General features: G+C 38.3%; 1 protein-coding gene across 1 annotated transcript; it reads left to right on the plus strand.

Annotated features, from left to right (window-relative positions):
- The first annotated feature begins 6,345 nt into the window (after nucleotides 1-6,345).
- On the plus strand, nucleotides 6,346-15,836 carry LOC142107860 (ly6/PLAUR domain-containing protein 8-like). The gene is made up of 5 exons (XM_075191501.1): nucleotides 6,346-6,469; nucleotides 7,726-7,839; nucleotides 7,945-8,091; nucleotides 10,413-10,562; nucleotides 15,184-15,836. The coding sequence occupies exons 1-5, from the start codon at nucleotides 6,415-6,417 to the stop codon at nucleotides 15,297-15,299; spliced, it is 582 nt and encodes a 193-aa protein (XP_075047602.1). The 5' UTR covers nucleotides 6,346-6,414; the 3' UTR covers nucleotides 15,300-15,836.
- Nucleotides 15,837-16,645: the final 809 nt, after the last annotated feature.

Consider the following 16,645-nt stretch of genomic DNA (forward strand, 5'->3'; position numbering starts at 1 on the left):
CAGCGTGAGGTCAGGAGTTTGATTCCAACCAAGGCCCTATATGTGTGGAGTTTGGATGTTCTCCATGTGTTTACATGGGTTTTCTCTGGGCTACTAAGGGTTTCCCCACAGTCCAATAATATACTGATAGGTTAATTGGCTTCTGATACAATGGACCCTAGAGTGTGTGGTTGTAAGTTCCAGTGGCGTTGGGAAAATAATTAAAAGATAATTGATAAATAAATAATAAAACACATATTTGTGAAGTGCTAAGGCTACAAATCTCTGCCATGAAAGGCTGTCATCAGTCAAAATTTGTGCCCTCCCTGCATGGACTCTGACGTTTGACAAAACTGTGAATTTGTAGATAAACTCACAGATTTGCCATATTCTCTAATTTTTTTATGATGTGCTTGACAAAAAATATTTCTGATTCCACGATGTAAGAAAATAACATGCGCAAAAATGTTGAAAAGTTTGGATACTTTCTTTAGAGCCACTGTATACTAAGGTTCAATCAAGCAAACAGAAATGATGGATGAATTGAGCATATTATAGAAAGCGTGATGGAAGGGGTTAGATTGGACAGGCTAATTACAGATTTACATGGGTGTCCATTGTCATACTGGGGGTGATAATTCTCATATGGGTATTTAAATCAGAGTTCTGTTGCATTAGTACTGTGGAAAGTCTTAAGGCTTTATTGTTGTGCTTGTTTCCAGTTCTTTAATATCAAACATAAGGAAGTCACTGTCTACAATGATCCCACCCACTTAGTGTACATCTCTAGGGCACCATTGTTTTATAGACACATTATAGCTTTTGCCAAGGATTCCAGCTGTATTGAAGCTGTTGTGCTCTCTGTACAATTGGCTGTGTGTTTGTTCACTTGGGAAAGACATTTAAAGAGCCAGGAAAAGATTTGACATTTGAGCAATGGTTATGTATCTCTCAGCTGAATAATGTACCTGGCATAACTGTAGCCATTACAGATCTTTATAGACTGATACCAGTCAGGTGATCTGTTTCTATCCAATAGAATTTGATGGATAGAAACAGATTAGGACTACATCATTTTTATTTTGTTGAGTGTAGTTGTCCTCCGTTGTTGAGTTTTGTATTCTTTGTATTTTCAGTCACTTAACCTGTAAAAAAGAAATTAAATTAAACATTTCTGCTCAGTCCTTTGATGCAGTTTGTCATATTTAAACAGAGTAATTAGACAGTGTCCCTCTGCAAATTAATATTTACAATTGTCAAGTCATTTATGCTGACTTATCGCTGCAGCAGGCGTGTTCATCTTTGGATCCCTGTTGGCAAAGAAAGATTGGGTGCCCTAGTGAAGAGAGATTTCAACAAAGAGAATTGCAAAATTGTTTATACACTGCAGATGAGGTGTAATGCTTCCGCATTCCGCACTCTTCACAGTGTACTGCTTATAAAGGGTGAGCTGCTTGCATCTAATGGTGGTGCCCACAGCTGGTCCTTAATAAGCAGTACAGTGTGAAGTAGGACATGCATCCCAACTATCCATGCAGTCGGGATAAAGTCCTGACTGAATGGGACAGTCACATAAAACTGGGATTGCCCCACCAGAATCAGGACAGTTTGCAGACTGTCCTGGTCCCTCCTACCTATTCTTGAGGATTCCACTACCTGTTTTACCCATGTAAGAGGAATTGCTGCTTGTCTGATTCCTGGAATGTTGGGGCCCTGTTTGGAAAAAAAGGGATCGGTACATAAAATATGGAAAATTTAGCAGTGAGTGAACCAGTTAGGCTTCCCTCCCACCAACCAGTCCCAATGTTAAATCAATAGCCCCTACATTTAAAAATTAGGCCTCCCTACCTTAAACCAGTGCTGACTTGAAATGAATAGCATTCACATTTAATAAACATATCCCCACCAATTAACCCTAACCCAACCCTAAGCATTCAGAATAGACAGACCTACTTCCCCCAACATGCCCTGACATTTAATGAATGAACTTCACATTTAATAAATACACCTATTTCCTCCCAAATAGCCCCAATATTAAATAATTAGTGTTACGATTTAATAATTAAACGTAATTCCCCCAAAATTCCTCCAATATTAAATAAGTCGTATTTGCTATTAAGAAATAGCCATTCTTCACCCTAAACTCAGCCCACCTTAAATGAAAAGCCCTAAAACTATCCTAGAATTACTTAAATAATATCATCACACCATCCTAACTTAATACTCACTACTATGAAACACCATTAAATAAATTGCCAAACACTAACAAATTAAGAATTTTCACCCACTATTAAATGATTATTACCTTCACCATTAAATTAACACCCAGCCTCCACCCCTATTACAGTAAGAACCTTCCCACACTTACTTTCTATCATCAGGCTTTATTTCCTGCACATGCCACTCGCCCCAGGAAAGAGGAGGACGCGGCATGCACTGTAAACGGGAAGGGCAGGAATAGATCTGCGCGTCTTCGGTGGGGAAGTGGCTGGTCCCAAGGGAGGGACCAGCTGTGTCAATGAGTTCTAGATGGAGGGGGTGTTTGTGGGCAGCTGGAACCTGTTTTGCCTCCCCTTTCTGCCGCGCCCTTCACTGGCTCCCCTTCCCCTACAGAAACCTTTTCAAACTCCTTACACTCACCTACTCGGCCCTCTCCAACTCCCCTGCCCCTTACATTTCTATGCTCCTCTCCATTCACACTCCATCCAGTTCCCTGAAGTCAGCCAATGACCATCACTTCTCCTCTACCCTGATCACCTCATCCAACTCCAGAATCCAAGACTTCTCATGAGCTGCCCCTCTTCATTGGAATGACTTCCTTCGCTCCATCCAACTGTCCCCCAATTTGGGTTCCTTCAAATGGGCACTCAAAACTCATCTTTTCCTCAAAGCCTACCAGCCATCCACCTAATCTTCTATCCATACATGATTAACATGATTACGTTACCCTCTCTCTCCCCCCCTCTTTCGATTGATCCCCTCCTCTAACTCCTGACAATGTACTTTATATGAAATGTAGTGTACCCTTAAGAATGCTTCACATTTTAATTTGCTCTGGGATATATGTATATATTTTAGAAATTGTAAGAAGTTTTGTTGAGGATGATAGAAGCAGAAGTAAAGATGGCATTTGTAGAAGAAGCTTATTACAAATAGCGTGTTACCTTCAAACTTCTTGGAAAATTGCACCATAAGTACAACCGCAGGCTTGTCAGGAAACTGATCTTGTGATTCATCAACTGTTTTTGCACATCAACAAGTTCTTCAAAAGTACTATAAAAATCTGTGACCTGGTATGCATGAAAAAGAGCAGATTCTATACAGAAGAGATGGTGCTGTGTATATTCTGTTCTCCGATCGATCATAATGCATGCATGCAGGAAGATTTCCTTTGATTGTGTATAAGCTCAGCATCAATCCACGGATAGCATACATTGGATTTGACACTCCCTTTGTGCCTCCTGTCTGTTTACCCTTCCTCTAGGATGCAAGCTCTTATGAGCAGGGCCCTCTTCCCTCTTGTTTCTCTACCTATTCTTCTGATCCTACGTCACTTTGCAAGCTATATTTGGAGTGTTTGAAGTCCTGGTAGTATTTGTTTAATATTCGGTACTGTATTTACCCTGTATGGTCTTATGTCTATCTCTGTACAGTGCTGAAATTTTTTTGTGGTGCCCTATAAATAAAGACTAATAATAATAATAATAATAATAATAATAACCTGCCCCCCTTAAGTGTGCCTGATAAAATACCTAAATGAAAAATCCCCCAAAAGAATCTCCAACACCCTGATGATAAATTATAGTTCATTTTATCGGTTGTATAACAAAGTCTAAAGACAATGTTAAAAGATGTGGGTCACAATGAATATAAAAAGACAAACTGGTTCATCAACCCTCTTCTATAGAAAAAATAATAATGGTGTTAGTGTCGACATTTTTCACATTCATAACGAAAATCAATGGAAAATATGGCTTGACTTTTGGGATGTAGAACACAACCAGTCCGTACAGGGTTATCGGCCAGGAAAAGCTCCAGAATTATAACTAAAATATAGGCGATGTTAAATAATTTTGTGTCAAAAAAGACAAAAAGTATTATAGGAGTGATATCTTTATTGGCTAACCAAAAATAAATCATTATATTTGCCAGCTGTCAGAGCACAGTGGCCCTTTCATCAGGCAAGTTTACAAATGAATGACTGAGAGAAAGGCACAACACTTAAGAGCTGTTACATCAAGAAATTTGTACAGGGGGTGGGATACATCATTAAGATAAGCTAAAGTAATAAAAAGGAGGTTTTCGTTATGGATGGAAGAGTAAAAGTCCTACGAGTTCAGAGGTCTGCACTCTGCTGTGGGGTGTGAAGTATGTTCATGTAGTGGGTCATAACTCACTGACACATTTTCATGTACATACTCCAATGTGGTGTTCATGATACAGTGTACAAGGTGCCCTGAGGGAATTTACATTGGAGAGACCAAGCAGAAACTGCAATCGAGGATGAATTTACACAGACACACAATAAAGAAGACTCTGGACACCCCCGTGGGTAAACACTTCTCTGGTCACAATATGCCAGATTTAAAAGTCCTAATACTAAAATGTCTTTCTAAAAATAACAGGGAGAGAAAAAAAAGCTGATAAGAACATTCCAGTCATTGACTAAAGGACTCAATTTATGACCCACTACATGGACACACTTCACACCCCACAGTAGAGTTGCGGTTACCAGTTACAGGTTTGTACATAAAAGTGGTTAATGTCAGTACCTAAGTTCCATCTCTGTCATGATTAATGTAAGCCATAAATGATTATAAATTGAGCAATATGTTAAAAAACAAAACAGTTTGTGCTAATCAAAGTGGTACTAAAGGGCTAAGGGGTTGAACTTTGATGTGGCGCTTAGATTTTGCACCGTGTACTTTTCTGCACACCTATATGTATCTACTCCTTGGAAGTGTCACTCAAGAGCAGAGGTCACCTTGATATGCACTGGGCATTTTAGTGCACATTTGCAAAACCAAGATGTTCTGTGCATCCAATGTGAGGTGGAACTTGGCACATGGGAAAAGCAGCTGGAAGTAAATAGAATTTTACTGTTTACAACGTTAAACAAGTCAGAATGAAATCATTATAGGCTCTACCCTCTTTGCATATAACTTGAAGGCATCATTGTATTACAGAAAAAAGCTGCTTACGCATCTCCAATGCTTCTGGCTGTATTGTTGATCATGACAGCACCACGTTACAAGATAAACATCAGAGACAATGAGCACTTGTGTAAATGTTTCCACGTGGCTTTTGACATTTTCTTAATGCACGGTCATATAGAGGTGGAACACCTGTTTGCATGGACGTGTGATGTGGTAGCATGTGTGGAGATTGGGCATAGAGGGTCCTCTACTAAATGCATTGGAGATTGAGCCTTAAACGTCTTACTGACCTCTTCTCATCCACCATACCACTGGAAGATTTGTATATATTATACTGATTAATCTGTCATCGATATCAATGCTCTGTATACTCAGCAGTATTTTTTAGCTGGATGCGTCAGGAAATGTGTTACCCTCAACTCACTGTGAACACAAACTTAAAATAAATATATTAAACATATTAATGGGTCCCATTTATGCTTGGTGGCTATTAGAATATCCTCGGATTACTTTAATGACCTCTTTGAGCCTACTAATAGATAATAAAAAGAGGTAAATCAGCACATGATACAATAACACAAAGTCCTGTACTTTAAAAATTACAAAGATTGTTTCATGCCTTAATGATGACGTTGTTTTCTAATTAAAATGTTTATATTGGTTTATATTATAATATAGGGCAATTAATTCCACGTTTACTTCAACATCAACAAAATTCAAACCTCACTATCTGTCCTACTGAGGCCTTGTACACATGGGCATTAGTAAGACATTTAACGAATGTGTCAAACACGCTATGACACTAGCTATAACCTTATCTGTGCTTCCCTTTACCTCAATTTCAACATCACCAGAAGAATTCCAAAGAGTTAAAGCGAGCGTTAAATTATAAAGGGTATATGAACGCCTAAAGCGTTCGGTAAGCGCTTGTCAGGGGTCATGGACAACTTCCCTTAAAACACAAGTGTAAACAAAGTTTATTACCAACGGCAAAATATATTCATAGGGATGGAGGACATGAAGATACGTGGCTCAATCATATATCCACAGGACAGAAATTGTATCCAAATAGCCATAGGTTAATCCACCTGACATAGATTTATTTGTTTGTCATATGACATCTTCCCTGTCCAACTGGGCATGGTACATTCTGAAAAAAATCATCAGCTTGTATCCACCCATCCTGCCTGGAATATATATATATGCTAAACACAGAGCATAGATCATTCCACCTGGAGAGATCATCTTATCCACATTTTTCTTGACCTCTGCTACCAAGATGAAATCTTTCTCCACTATCAGTCTGTTCATCTTGTTGGTTCTGCTGGGCTCAGGTATGTATATACATTTAAGAGATGTGGACATAGGTTTAGCCTGTTTAATATCTGTGATGTAAATGCAGTTAGCCAACAGTTATTTTTCCTTTCCTCCATGATAGTGTAGACAGTATCGCTGTAACATATTTCTATGGCAACATTTGTCACAAGGAAGAGCACAAGAATACTCACAGCAGCACATCATATTTCAGGAGATGAGTGTGTTGGCCCTGTGGCAGGCAGTGACCTGTCCACACGTGTGATTGCGTTGGTGAGGACAGGGCTACATGTGACTGGGGCAGTGTCATAATGTGAAGAGGGTAATGGAGGAAGCCACAGACTGAGAGATAGATAGTGAAAAGAGCAGGATCCCCCAACAGCACAGTTGTTGGGGGATCTTGTCATACCAATTCTGGAGGATTATGGTGTTAAACACCCCTTTACATGAAAAACTTCATACGTTTACATTGTTTTATTTATTAATATACTCCCCAAATGATATCAACTTTTCTGCATAACTAGTTTTTAAAGGATTTTCTATATATTTCAACACAGTGGATGGTAGTAAAAGCTCAAATTATTTGTTCAAACTGAATCTTTACACGGCAGAACTCTCAAGTACACAAGAAAATACATTAGAAACTACTTTATGCATATACTTAAATGTGTATCCCCATCGTAACGTAGCAGGAATGTTGTAACACTAAATTGCAAATCATCTTTTTCATCAATTGGGGGCATGCGGCATTTTTTGTGTGTGGACAGTTTTGTGTTATTTGTTTGTACAATCTGTGTGAAATTGTGGAAAGTCCTAGAGCAACACTATATAGTATAGTGCAGTGGTAGGAAACTGTGACTCCTTAGTTTTTTCTGCAACTACAATTCCCAGCATGCCTTGCCAGAGTGGTTGGGGATTCACATGTTGCCCAAACCTGGATGGATGGCTCCCTCATATATTGAAGATGTCATGCAGGGGAGTGTATATAAAGGTGAATCCTTTACCTGTATTTGAAACTTGCTGATGTGTGGCTTTAATTCTCCTCTAAATTTTGAAATTTACTGAACATTCTTTAACATTAACAATACATACATCTTTTACATTCTAACCTTACCATTTTAACCTTAACATTCTAACCGTATTATTCTAACCTTAACATTCTAACCTTAGCATTCTAACTTTAACATTCTAACTTTAACATATTGACATTAACATTCTAACGTTAACATTCTGACGTTAACTTTCTAACATTAACATTCTGACGTTAACATTCCAGCCTTTACCGACAAATGCAAATCTTGTGAATCTCTCACCTCAACGGACTGTGAAGAAACTGAGATAGAATGCAGTGATGCTAAATGTCTGACATTTTCCCAATACTATTACAATGGTGAGTATTTTCTTTACAAAAAAAATGTAGTTTATAATATATTTCCTTAGTTCAGGCTTTGCAATGTCTTTAAAATAAATACTAATCCTCTTTACTTATCTGCAGATGGAGATGTATTCCACTCAATAAAAAAGGGATGCGCAAACACAGCCCCTTGTGGAGTTTTCGCCTCAATGACTCAGGAAAATGTCCAAATCAGAGTTTATACATCCTGCTGCAATGGGGAATTATGCAACAATGACAAATTTTACCGTAAGTTTGATGTTTAAATGAAATAATGTACCATATCAATCTATCTATCTATCTATCTCATATCTATCTCATATATATCTCATATCTATCTCATATCTATCTATCTATCTATCTCCTATCTATCTATCTATTAAACAGAATATTGTAAGAAATGTTACCGTAACTTTGATGTTATTAAGTTATAGTAATCATTGTAGCAGCTTCCTTTACCTTTTGTGGGGCTCAATTGGTTAAGTCAGCGGTTCCCAAAGTGTTACAGGGGTGAGGTACAGGGGGAACCAATCCGTCAGCGCCCGGAACCCAGCATCCTCCTCCCTCCTCTCTTCTCACTGAATGTCGCGCGTGACGTCATCACGTCCGGCAGGAGAGAGGAGCCGGAAGAAAGAAGACAGAAGAGAAGACAGACACACCTAAATACTGATCATGTTATTTTGACCCAACTACTTATAAAATGGGACTGCTTGGTAATTATTTTGGAGGGGTGCCTTGAAAAATGTATGGAGACTCTAAGGGTGCCACGAACTGAAAAAGTTTGGGAACCACTGGGTTAAGTAAAGGTTTATTATGGGTAGGAGTCAGGGTTCAATTCCCGTAGGTTTTTAGAGTATATATATTTTTTAGGCTATCTTTAATAGTAGTTTGACTGTGGAGATGTCTTTTAAAGATTTTATTTCCCAATAGGGAGTCTGAAATGTACAAGAGACGATAAGACTATTTTGTAGAATTTGTTTCTAGTATTATTGCCCTGTTAAATTAGTATTAGAGCTCACTATAGGCTATTGTTTTTTTCCCCCCACTTTTGATACACATAGATGTTTGTTTTAATTCCAGCTAACATTTACAGATTCCTGATATATATTGAATGTGTTGTTGAATCAGTTGAATAGTGATACAACTGTTTTCATAAATTTAAGAATGTTGGATTGTATATTGTAACTAGGCTGCTGAATTTATGAGCATCCCAGATGCTTTTGATTAAGAAGATGGTTAATGCTTGGTAGGAGCAATACAATTTCACTCTTTGATAAAGTCACAGAGAGTAACGAAATGCGTCAGTTCAGGGTACTATCAGTGTACAGATATGGGGAAAGCAGACTGAGGTGGTCCTTTTTAGTTAACCCCTTATGGATGAGGATGTTTTTCATGGAGTGAGATACTCACGTATGGAGGCGTAATTACACAGTCTATACTTATCTGTTTGGTCACTGCTTCTGGAAAGGACGTGGTAAATGGGAGCCCAAATGTGAGCGGCATCTACTTTATCCGGCTAACTATTTGCTCCAAGAAAATTTGCATAAACAATCAACATCCTAATGTGCAGCAATTCCACAGGTGACCGTGGTCGGTCCTGGCAAGTTCTGTGTTTTTTTTATTTTATTTCCAACTACTGACTTGCTTAAAGGAGTAATATTTACAGTTTGAACACTTCCAGTCTGCAGATTTGACTAACCAGACACCTGGATATTATACAGTCAATTACATAGCGAATGATATAGTGATAGAGGAGAGCAAACTGGCCACGCAACCCCTCCAGGTACTGCTTGCTTTACTAATCATGTCCAGATTGGACTTGGTATTAGTATATATAATATATATGTGATTTTTTTATATTAGACTGGATAACTGATAATCTGGTAGCTATTGTTCTAACCATCTTGAACAACCCATCATCATATATTCTTGCACATATTTTATATGTGATATTAATGATAAATAAGTTTGGAGGTAATAGCGGTATAGTTATATATATATATATATATATATATATATATATATATATATATATATAAATATATATATATATATATATATATATATATTATGATCTGTTGATTTTGTATTAAATAAATGGTTATTAAAGTTTATCGGGAATATGTGTGTGTTCTGCCATAGTTGTTTATTATTCCTTTCTATTCAATATAATCAAGATGACCGGCACTCCTTGTTGTGATATTTTATTAGGTTGAATAATATTGGAAGAAGTTGTCGCCTCCATCCATAAGGAACTGATTTTCATTGGTTTGTTTTCAAATCTAGCGCCAAGGAGATTTAGGGCTAGATTTACTAAGCTGCGGGTTTGAAAAAGTAGGGATGTTGCCTATAGCAACCAATCAGATTCTAGCTTTCATTTATTTAGTACCTCCTACAAAATGACAGCTAGAATCTGATTGGTTGCTATAGGCAACATCCCTACTTTTTCAAACCCGCAGCTTAGTAAATCTAGCCCTTAGTTTTGTTTTATGTTGTTATAAATCAGTATAAGCCTTTTTAACAGGAATGCAGTAATATATTGTACTTTATTAATTGTATTTCTGCTCTAGTTCCTCCTGATGATACCACACTAAACGGTAAAACATGTCCGTCCTGCTACAGTAAAGGGACTGTGGATGAATGTGTCAGTGATAAAAGCATGAAGTGCTTAGGAACTGAGGTCCAATGTCTGGACTATAGAGGAACAGTCCAGAATCCAGGTAATTTTAGTGTGTTTCTTAATTAAAATGCTATAAAGCAAAACATTCACTAATATTTTCAAACTAAAAGGGATTGTGTGATTTCCTAAAAACCACAGATGATAATATCTTGCTTTATACATTTTATTTCTGCCTTTTCCACTGCATTTTATTGAATTTTTTTAAACAATTTTTTTAAAACTGTTTTTCATCTGTCACTTGTGAACTGGAGATTTTTACCGACTTGTATCAAGTGATTTTGAAAAGATACGAGTCTGAGCTCTCCCATATTCACCATGTGATGACTAAGTTTATATCTGTAAACCACTCAGGCCGCGGCCTTTTTATAACGGTCAATTTACTGCAACTTTATTGCTTCTCTTACTCTTAAATTGTTTCTCAAACATGAATTTATTTAGAAACAATGGGGTCCATTTAAAAAGACAAATACGGATGACTGTTTCCTCTCGATTTACCTCTTTTTGGACGCTTTCACCAGCTGTCCACTGCGGCTTTCCCGGAGGAGGAGTCAGGGCGGAGTCAGGGAGTGCACACGCGATAATGTGATTACCATGTTATGCTCTCTCTCCCTTCACCAAAACCCTGTTCTCCAATTTTGAGCATAGCGCGTTGATAATAAATAATTATAAGAATAATTTACAATTGTAGTGATTAATTGTTACATGACACAGCTTTACTTAAAAAAAGAGCAATGGGCTCTATGTATGACAAGTTATCCACTAATTAAAAATTATATTTACTGTCTGCGGCCTATGGACCTGATTCATCAAGGAGCGTATCTGCCGATTTTCTGCGCGTCATCCAAAAAATTACTCTGCGCATGCCGATAACCGGCTCATATGCCACAGAAGGCAGCCACGTTGCATTCATCGTCAAGCACAAAGGATGCTTACTATAGCCTACAATTTCAGGGATTTAACGGGACGGGGAAGGGATGTTTGGTCGTAGTGCAGGGTGCCAAGGGAGTCTCAATCGTGAGTGTATATACAGCAGCATTCGATTCACGCACTGGGCATCTCAAAAGTACTTGTTTTTCAGCCATATCTCTTGCTCCAGTTACAGGGCTAGTCTAAGTGTCGCTTACTAAAGATGACGGTTCTATATGCATGCTATACAGGCATATGCAATCAGTAGCCACTGTAAAAAAGCATTTTTTTAAATTCTTTTTTAAAGTTTTATTTTTGCAAAGTCACATTAACAAAAGAATACGATTGACAGAGTGAATACACTTATCAAGAGTGGTCAAGAATATCATAGAGTCTACGACCAGCGTAAAACATGTGAATCATTAAGTCAACCAGACATTTAAATTTAGGAAAAATTAGTGATCCAAAGTTTCCGTACAAAAAAAAAGAGAGAAGAAGAGGAAGAGTACAGAGGAAAGAAAGAGCGAGAGAAGAAAGAGAAAGAGTAGAAGGGTAAGAAGTGACTAGATCCGCTGTAAAGGAAGAGAGAAGTCCTAAAAAAAATAAAGTATTAGAACTGAGTTATGTAAAGGGTGAACATGCCTGAAAAAGGATAACCACGGGTCCCAGACGTTGGCGAAGGCTCTCGAGGAGTTCCGAATAATACTGGTCATATATTCCATCCGTTGAGTCTGCCAGACTCTATTAATTATGGTCTGCATTAGAGATGAGCGGGTTTGGATATCTGAAATCCGAGCCCGCCCGAACGTTGCCAATCCGAGCCGGATCCGAGACAGATCCGGGTATTCCCGCCAATTGCAAAACTGAAACCGAGGCTCTGAGTCATAATCCTGCTGTCGGATCTAGCGATACTCGGATCCTATAAATTCCCCGCTAGTCGCCGCCATCTTCACTCGGGCATTGATCAGGGTAGAGGGAGGTTGTGTTAGGTGGTCCTCTGTCCTGCTATATCTCTTGCTGTGCTGTGCTGTGCTGTGCTTTTTTTTTCAAAATAAATCCAAAACCTTAAATCCGAACCAAAACCTTTCGTCAGGTGTTTTGCGAAACAAATCCGAACCCAAAACCTCAAGCAAATCCGAATCCAAAACACAAAACACGAGACACCAAAAGTGGCCGGTGCACATCCCTAGTCTGCATGGAGGGAGGGGATTGTAGACGCCAGTCTGCCGCTATTTGACACGTAGCTGCGGAAAGAATGTGCTTGATCAATTTATTCTGATGTCTGGATGCCGAGGGAGCTCCCACAGGGAGGAGAAAGAATTTAGGCTCATGGGGAATGTCCACCTGAAGGATTGAATTAATCAAGCCTCTGATCTCAACCCAGAAGCTTGACAAATTTGGGCGCGACCACCATATATGTTGGAATGTGCCCTCATGGGAGCACCCCCGCCAGCACCGACTCAGACGAGTCAGCGAGGATTCTACGAAGACACGAAGGCACATAGTACCATCGTTATAGCACCTTATAAACATTCTCTTTAATTCTAACACAGATGGAGCTAGAGGCAGCATTCTCATATGTAAAAATGCATTTTACGTACAGCAGACATTGATAACATCCTTATAAATGTATTTCATGGGGAAAAAAAACCCAAAAACTTTTCTTTAATTTTTTTTTGTCATTAATGACTAATTAATTCAATACTTTTTTCTTTGCTTTGTATTATTCTGAGAATGTACATTCCACATAGGTATTTGGACGTATCCTGTTGTGTTCTATGTAGCAGAGCAGAGCAGACCTACACCTATATTTATCAGCGCACGTATCTTCAGATCTGTTCTTTGTTGACTTCGGGCGTGCGCAGACCTGAATAACGTGCATTCTGAAACAAATGCAGATTGCACTCTGTGTTCCTGATTCATTAAGGAAAGCAAAAAAAAAAAAAAAAAGAAGTAACTTTGCACCTTGGCAAAACCATGTTACATTGGAGGGGGAGTTAAATTTAAAATGATGGGACAGATTTATATTTGGGGTAGGGCATGTCTTAGATCAACTTTAAATGTCAGTGCAATATAAAGCTATTAAGTATTTATGTGCTACATGAAAAAACAGCCAGTATTTTCCTTATGTGCAAAATAATAAACTAATTTACACCTCTTGCATTATAACATGGTTTTGTCCAGGAGCAAATGTACTCCTTTTATGTACTCCTTTTCTTGCTTTGCTCTCCTTAATGATTTAGGCCCAGTATGTGTGCATCGATGGATCAGGCCCTGCGTGTCTACGTGTACTACATCTCGACCTGTGATTGGTGATTATAATCATACTTGCCAACTGCACAACTGAGATGCCAGAGGGGGTGTAAAGTGGCAAGTTCAGGGCTCATGGAGCAGTAATACACAACATGTCATAATGCAATTTACAGTGCATCTTGTCAATGAGGCCCCCACCCTACCTAATTCAATAGGAAGTGGGCAGGATCCGGGAGAACCCTAACCCTGCTTAACCTGGAGTCCTGGAAGACTACCCCGAAATTTTTGATTTTCCCTGACATTAGAGTAGGCAAGTATGGCTATAATTCATTAGGTGAATATCGCCCCCCAAAACATTGTGCATCAAAATGTACCCTATGCAGCAAAAGATGGAAAGATTATACTTATTAAAATTCACATTTGTGTTTGAAGTTTAGAGTTAGGCATAGCAGAGTCTATTACAGTGCTGTAGCTAGATATTTTCGTGCCCTGGGTAAGAAAGAACACTGCCGCCCCTCCCCCCCCATCTTGATGGATGTAGATGCTGCCTTTCAGCAGTGGTGCACCGCCGGGGAGGTGTGTGGACATGCCTAACCCTCTACAAGCTCAAGATCATTCTCTAACACTGTACTGCGCTCTCCTACCTGCTCTTGTAGTTGTGACTACCTGGTGCTGTTGCCGGTGTCTTAAGCTCTGATGCAACATGGTCGGATCCTGGAATGTTGGGGTCCTGTTTGGAAAATAGAGTGTTAATATTCACCTCCTGGAAAGTTGAGCAGCGAGTGGACAATCTAGGCCTCCCTCCCCATCAACCAATCGGATGTAGCTTTTTTAAAAATTTAATAAACAGGCCACCTTCCACCCAATCAGATCCAACATTAAATAGCGTTCCCATCTATTATGTAGATCTATTTCCTCCCACCACCCCTAATATTAAATGAATCACATTCCCATTTAATAAACAGACATATCCCAACTCCACTCCCGCCAACCCTTACATTAAATTAATAACAATGCTTGTTCAAGGCTAGGCATTTAATTAAAAGGCCTATTTTCCCAGATGCGTCAAAATCAAATTAATAGCTTACAAATTTCAGTGTAAAAATGAAGCTATCCAGTATTTGTGTTCTACAGGAAAAAACAGCCAGTATTTAACTTATGTGCAAAATAATAAATTAATTTGCCCCCCTTGCATTGTGACATGGGTTTATCCAGGAGCACACTTATTCCTTTTTTTTTTTTGCTTTACTTTCCTTAATGACTCAGGCCTATTTTGTATAATCATTTAACTATATTAAAGAAGTTGTACTGTTTTACTGTTTTGTAAATACAAATATAGTTGAGATAGTTACATTTATAACGTACTTTGTAGAGCCGTTATTCTTTCATTACTGTAGGTTGTGAGTTTTAGCTGTTGGCCAAATACTTGATTTCTGTAGTCCTCACAGAGTTAGCACAATATCATTGCTGTTGGACTGACACATCTTGTTTTGTGTTTGCAGATCAGACAGTGGCCAATTATTCCGTCAAGACTTGTATTAATCCTAATGCTTGCAAATACAAATTTGATGTTCTACTTGAAATTAAGGAGAAGTACAGGGCCTTGCTTGCTTGCTGAAACATCTAAAGCCAACTTCGATGAATGAGCCAAACGGTGAAATTGATCTTCGATAATTTTTAGCAACTCTTCAAAATCTATTTTAATCGTAATGCAATGCACGGAAGTCTCCTAGATGACCAGCTTAATGTGGCAATATAATAGGATTTATAAATCAAATGCTCTCATTTATTGGTTCTGCACGATTTGGAGCTGGATCCCTCAACTACACAAAGAAACAATAAAGATTGCTCACAATTTAAGGTGCTCTAAAAAGTTATGTCTCCCATATCAACCAATCATATGTTTTCTTTCTCTCCACATTACTAGAAAAATGAAAGAGCTGCTTTAGAAAACACCTTCTTATTTACTGATATATGTCAAATAAATTTACTAAGTGTCTAAACAAGTAAATACGCAAACAGAGAAGATTCTATTACTGAAGTACACAAGTACCAACTTACTACCCACAATGCCCCAGGATCCAGCCCAAATAATTCTTGTGATTCTTAAAAATTCATGATTCTCTAAACTACTTAATAAATTCTCTGCAAGCAACATGTTGTTATCAGGGTGTCCTTTATTATTACTATATGCACGTAATGTTTTAAACACACTGAAGAACTAACAGCATGCAGTGACTTCATGGCATAGAAGTCATGTGACAGCACTGACAAATTACATCATACCAGTACTGTGACATCACAAATGACATCTCACCACGGCTATGACATCACAGCCTCAGATCATTGCCATTGCAACTTATGTCCTGAAAATGGTGTATCCTCTTCACCTGTGTTATTTGAGGGTGGATAGACAGGTGTATGGGACTTCCACAAGTGTCTGAAATACCTGTTCAGGTTGGACATGGACTGGCTATTTATAAGATGAAAATACAGTTGCTGTATTATTATTTCTAGCATTATAGGTGGAGAAAGGCAACGCACACACTGGTAGGTTTACATGGGTTAACTTGTGCTATGTTATTTTGAATGCTGCTTGTTTCATTTAATTTTGTTTTAAACTATGCAATCACCTGTAAAGAGATATTGAATGGCAGTGGGAACATGGGCTTACTGGGGGTTCTGTGATTATTCTATGCAGGAAAAGTTTGTTTGTAATGCAAGTAACACATTAATATAAGAAATAGTTACATAGAAAATTAAAATATGGGTGGTGATAGGTCATATACACAGTCGATCCCATTTTTGAAAATACTTCTACTTGCCCCTGAAATATTTTGTCCCAATCACATTGCCTGGTTCCATACTGTCCAATTTTGATGCCGTCATTAATGAAATGAATGATGGACAGAGATCTATAATCACTATTTTATGCTCCATAATTATCAAGAATTGCCCGACCGT

This window comes from Mixophyes fleayi, chromosome 11 (assembly GCF_038048845.1).
Source record: "Mixophyes fleayi isolate aMixFle1 chromosome 11, aMixFle1.hap1, whole genome shotgun sequence".
In the NCBI taxonomy this organism is placed as follows: Eukaryota; Metazoa; Chordata; class Amphibia; order Anura; family Limnodynastidae; genus Mixophyes; species Mixophyes fleayi.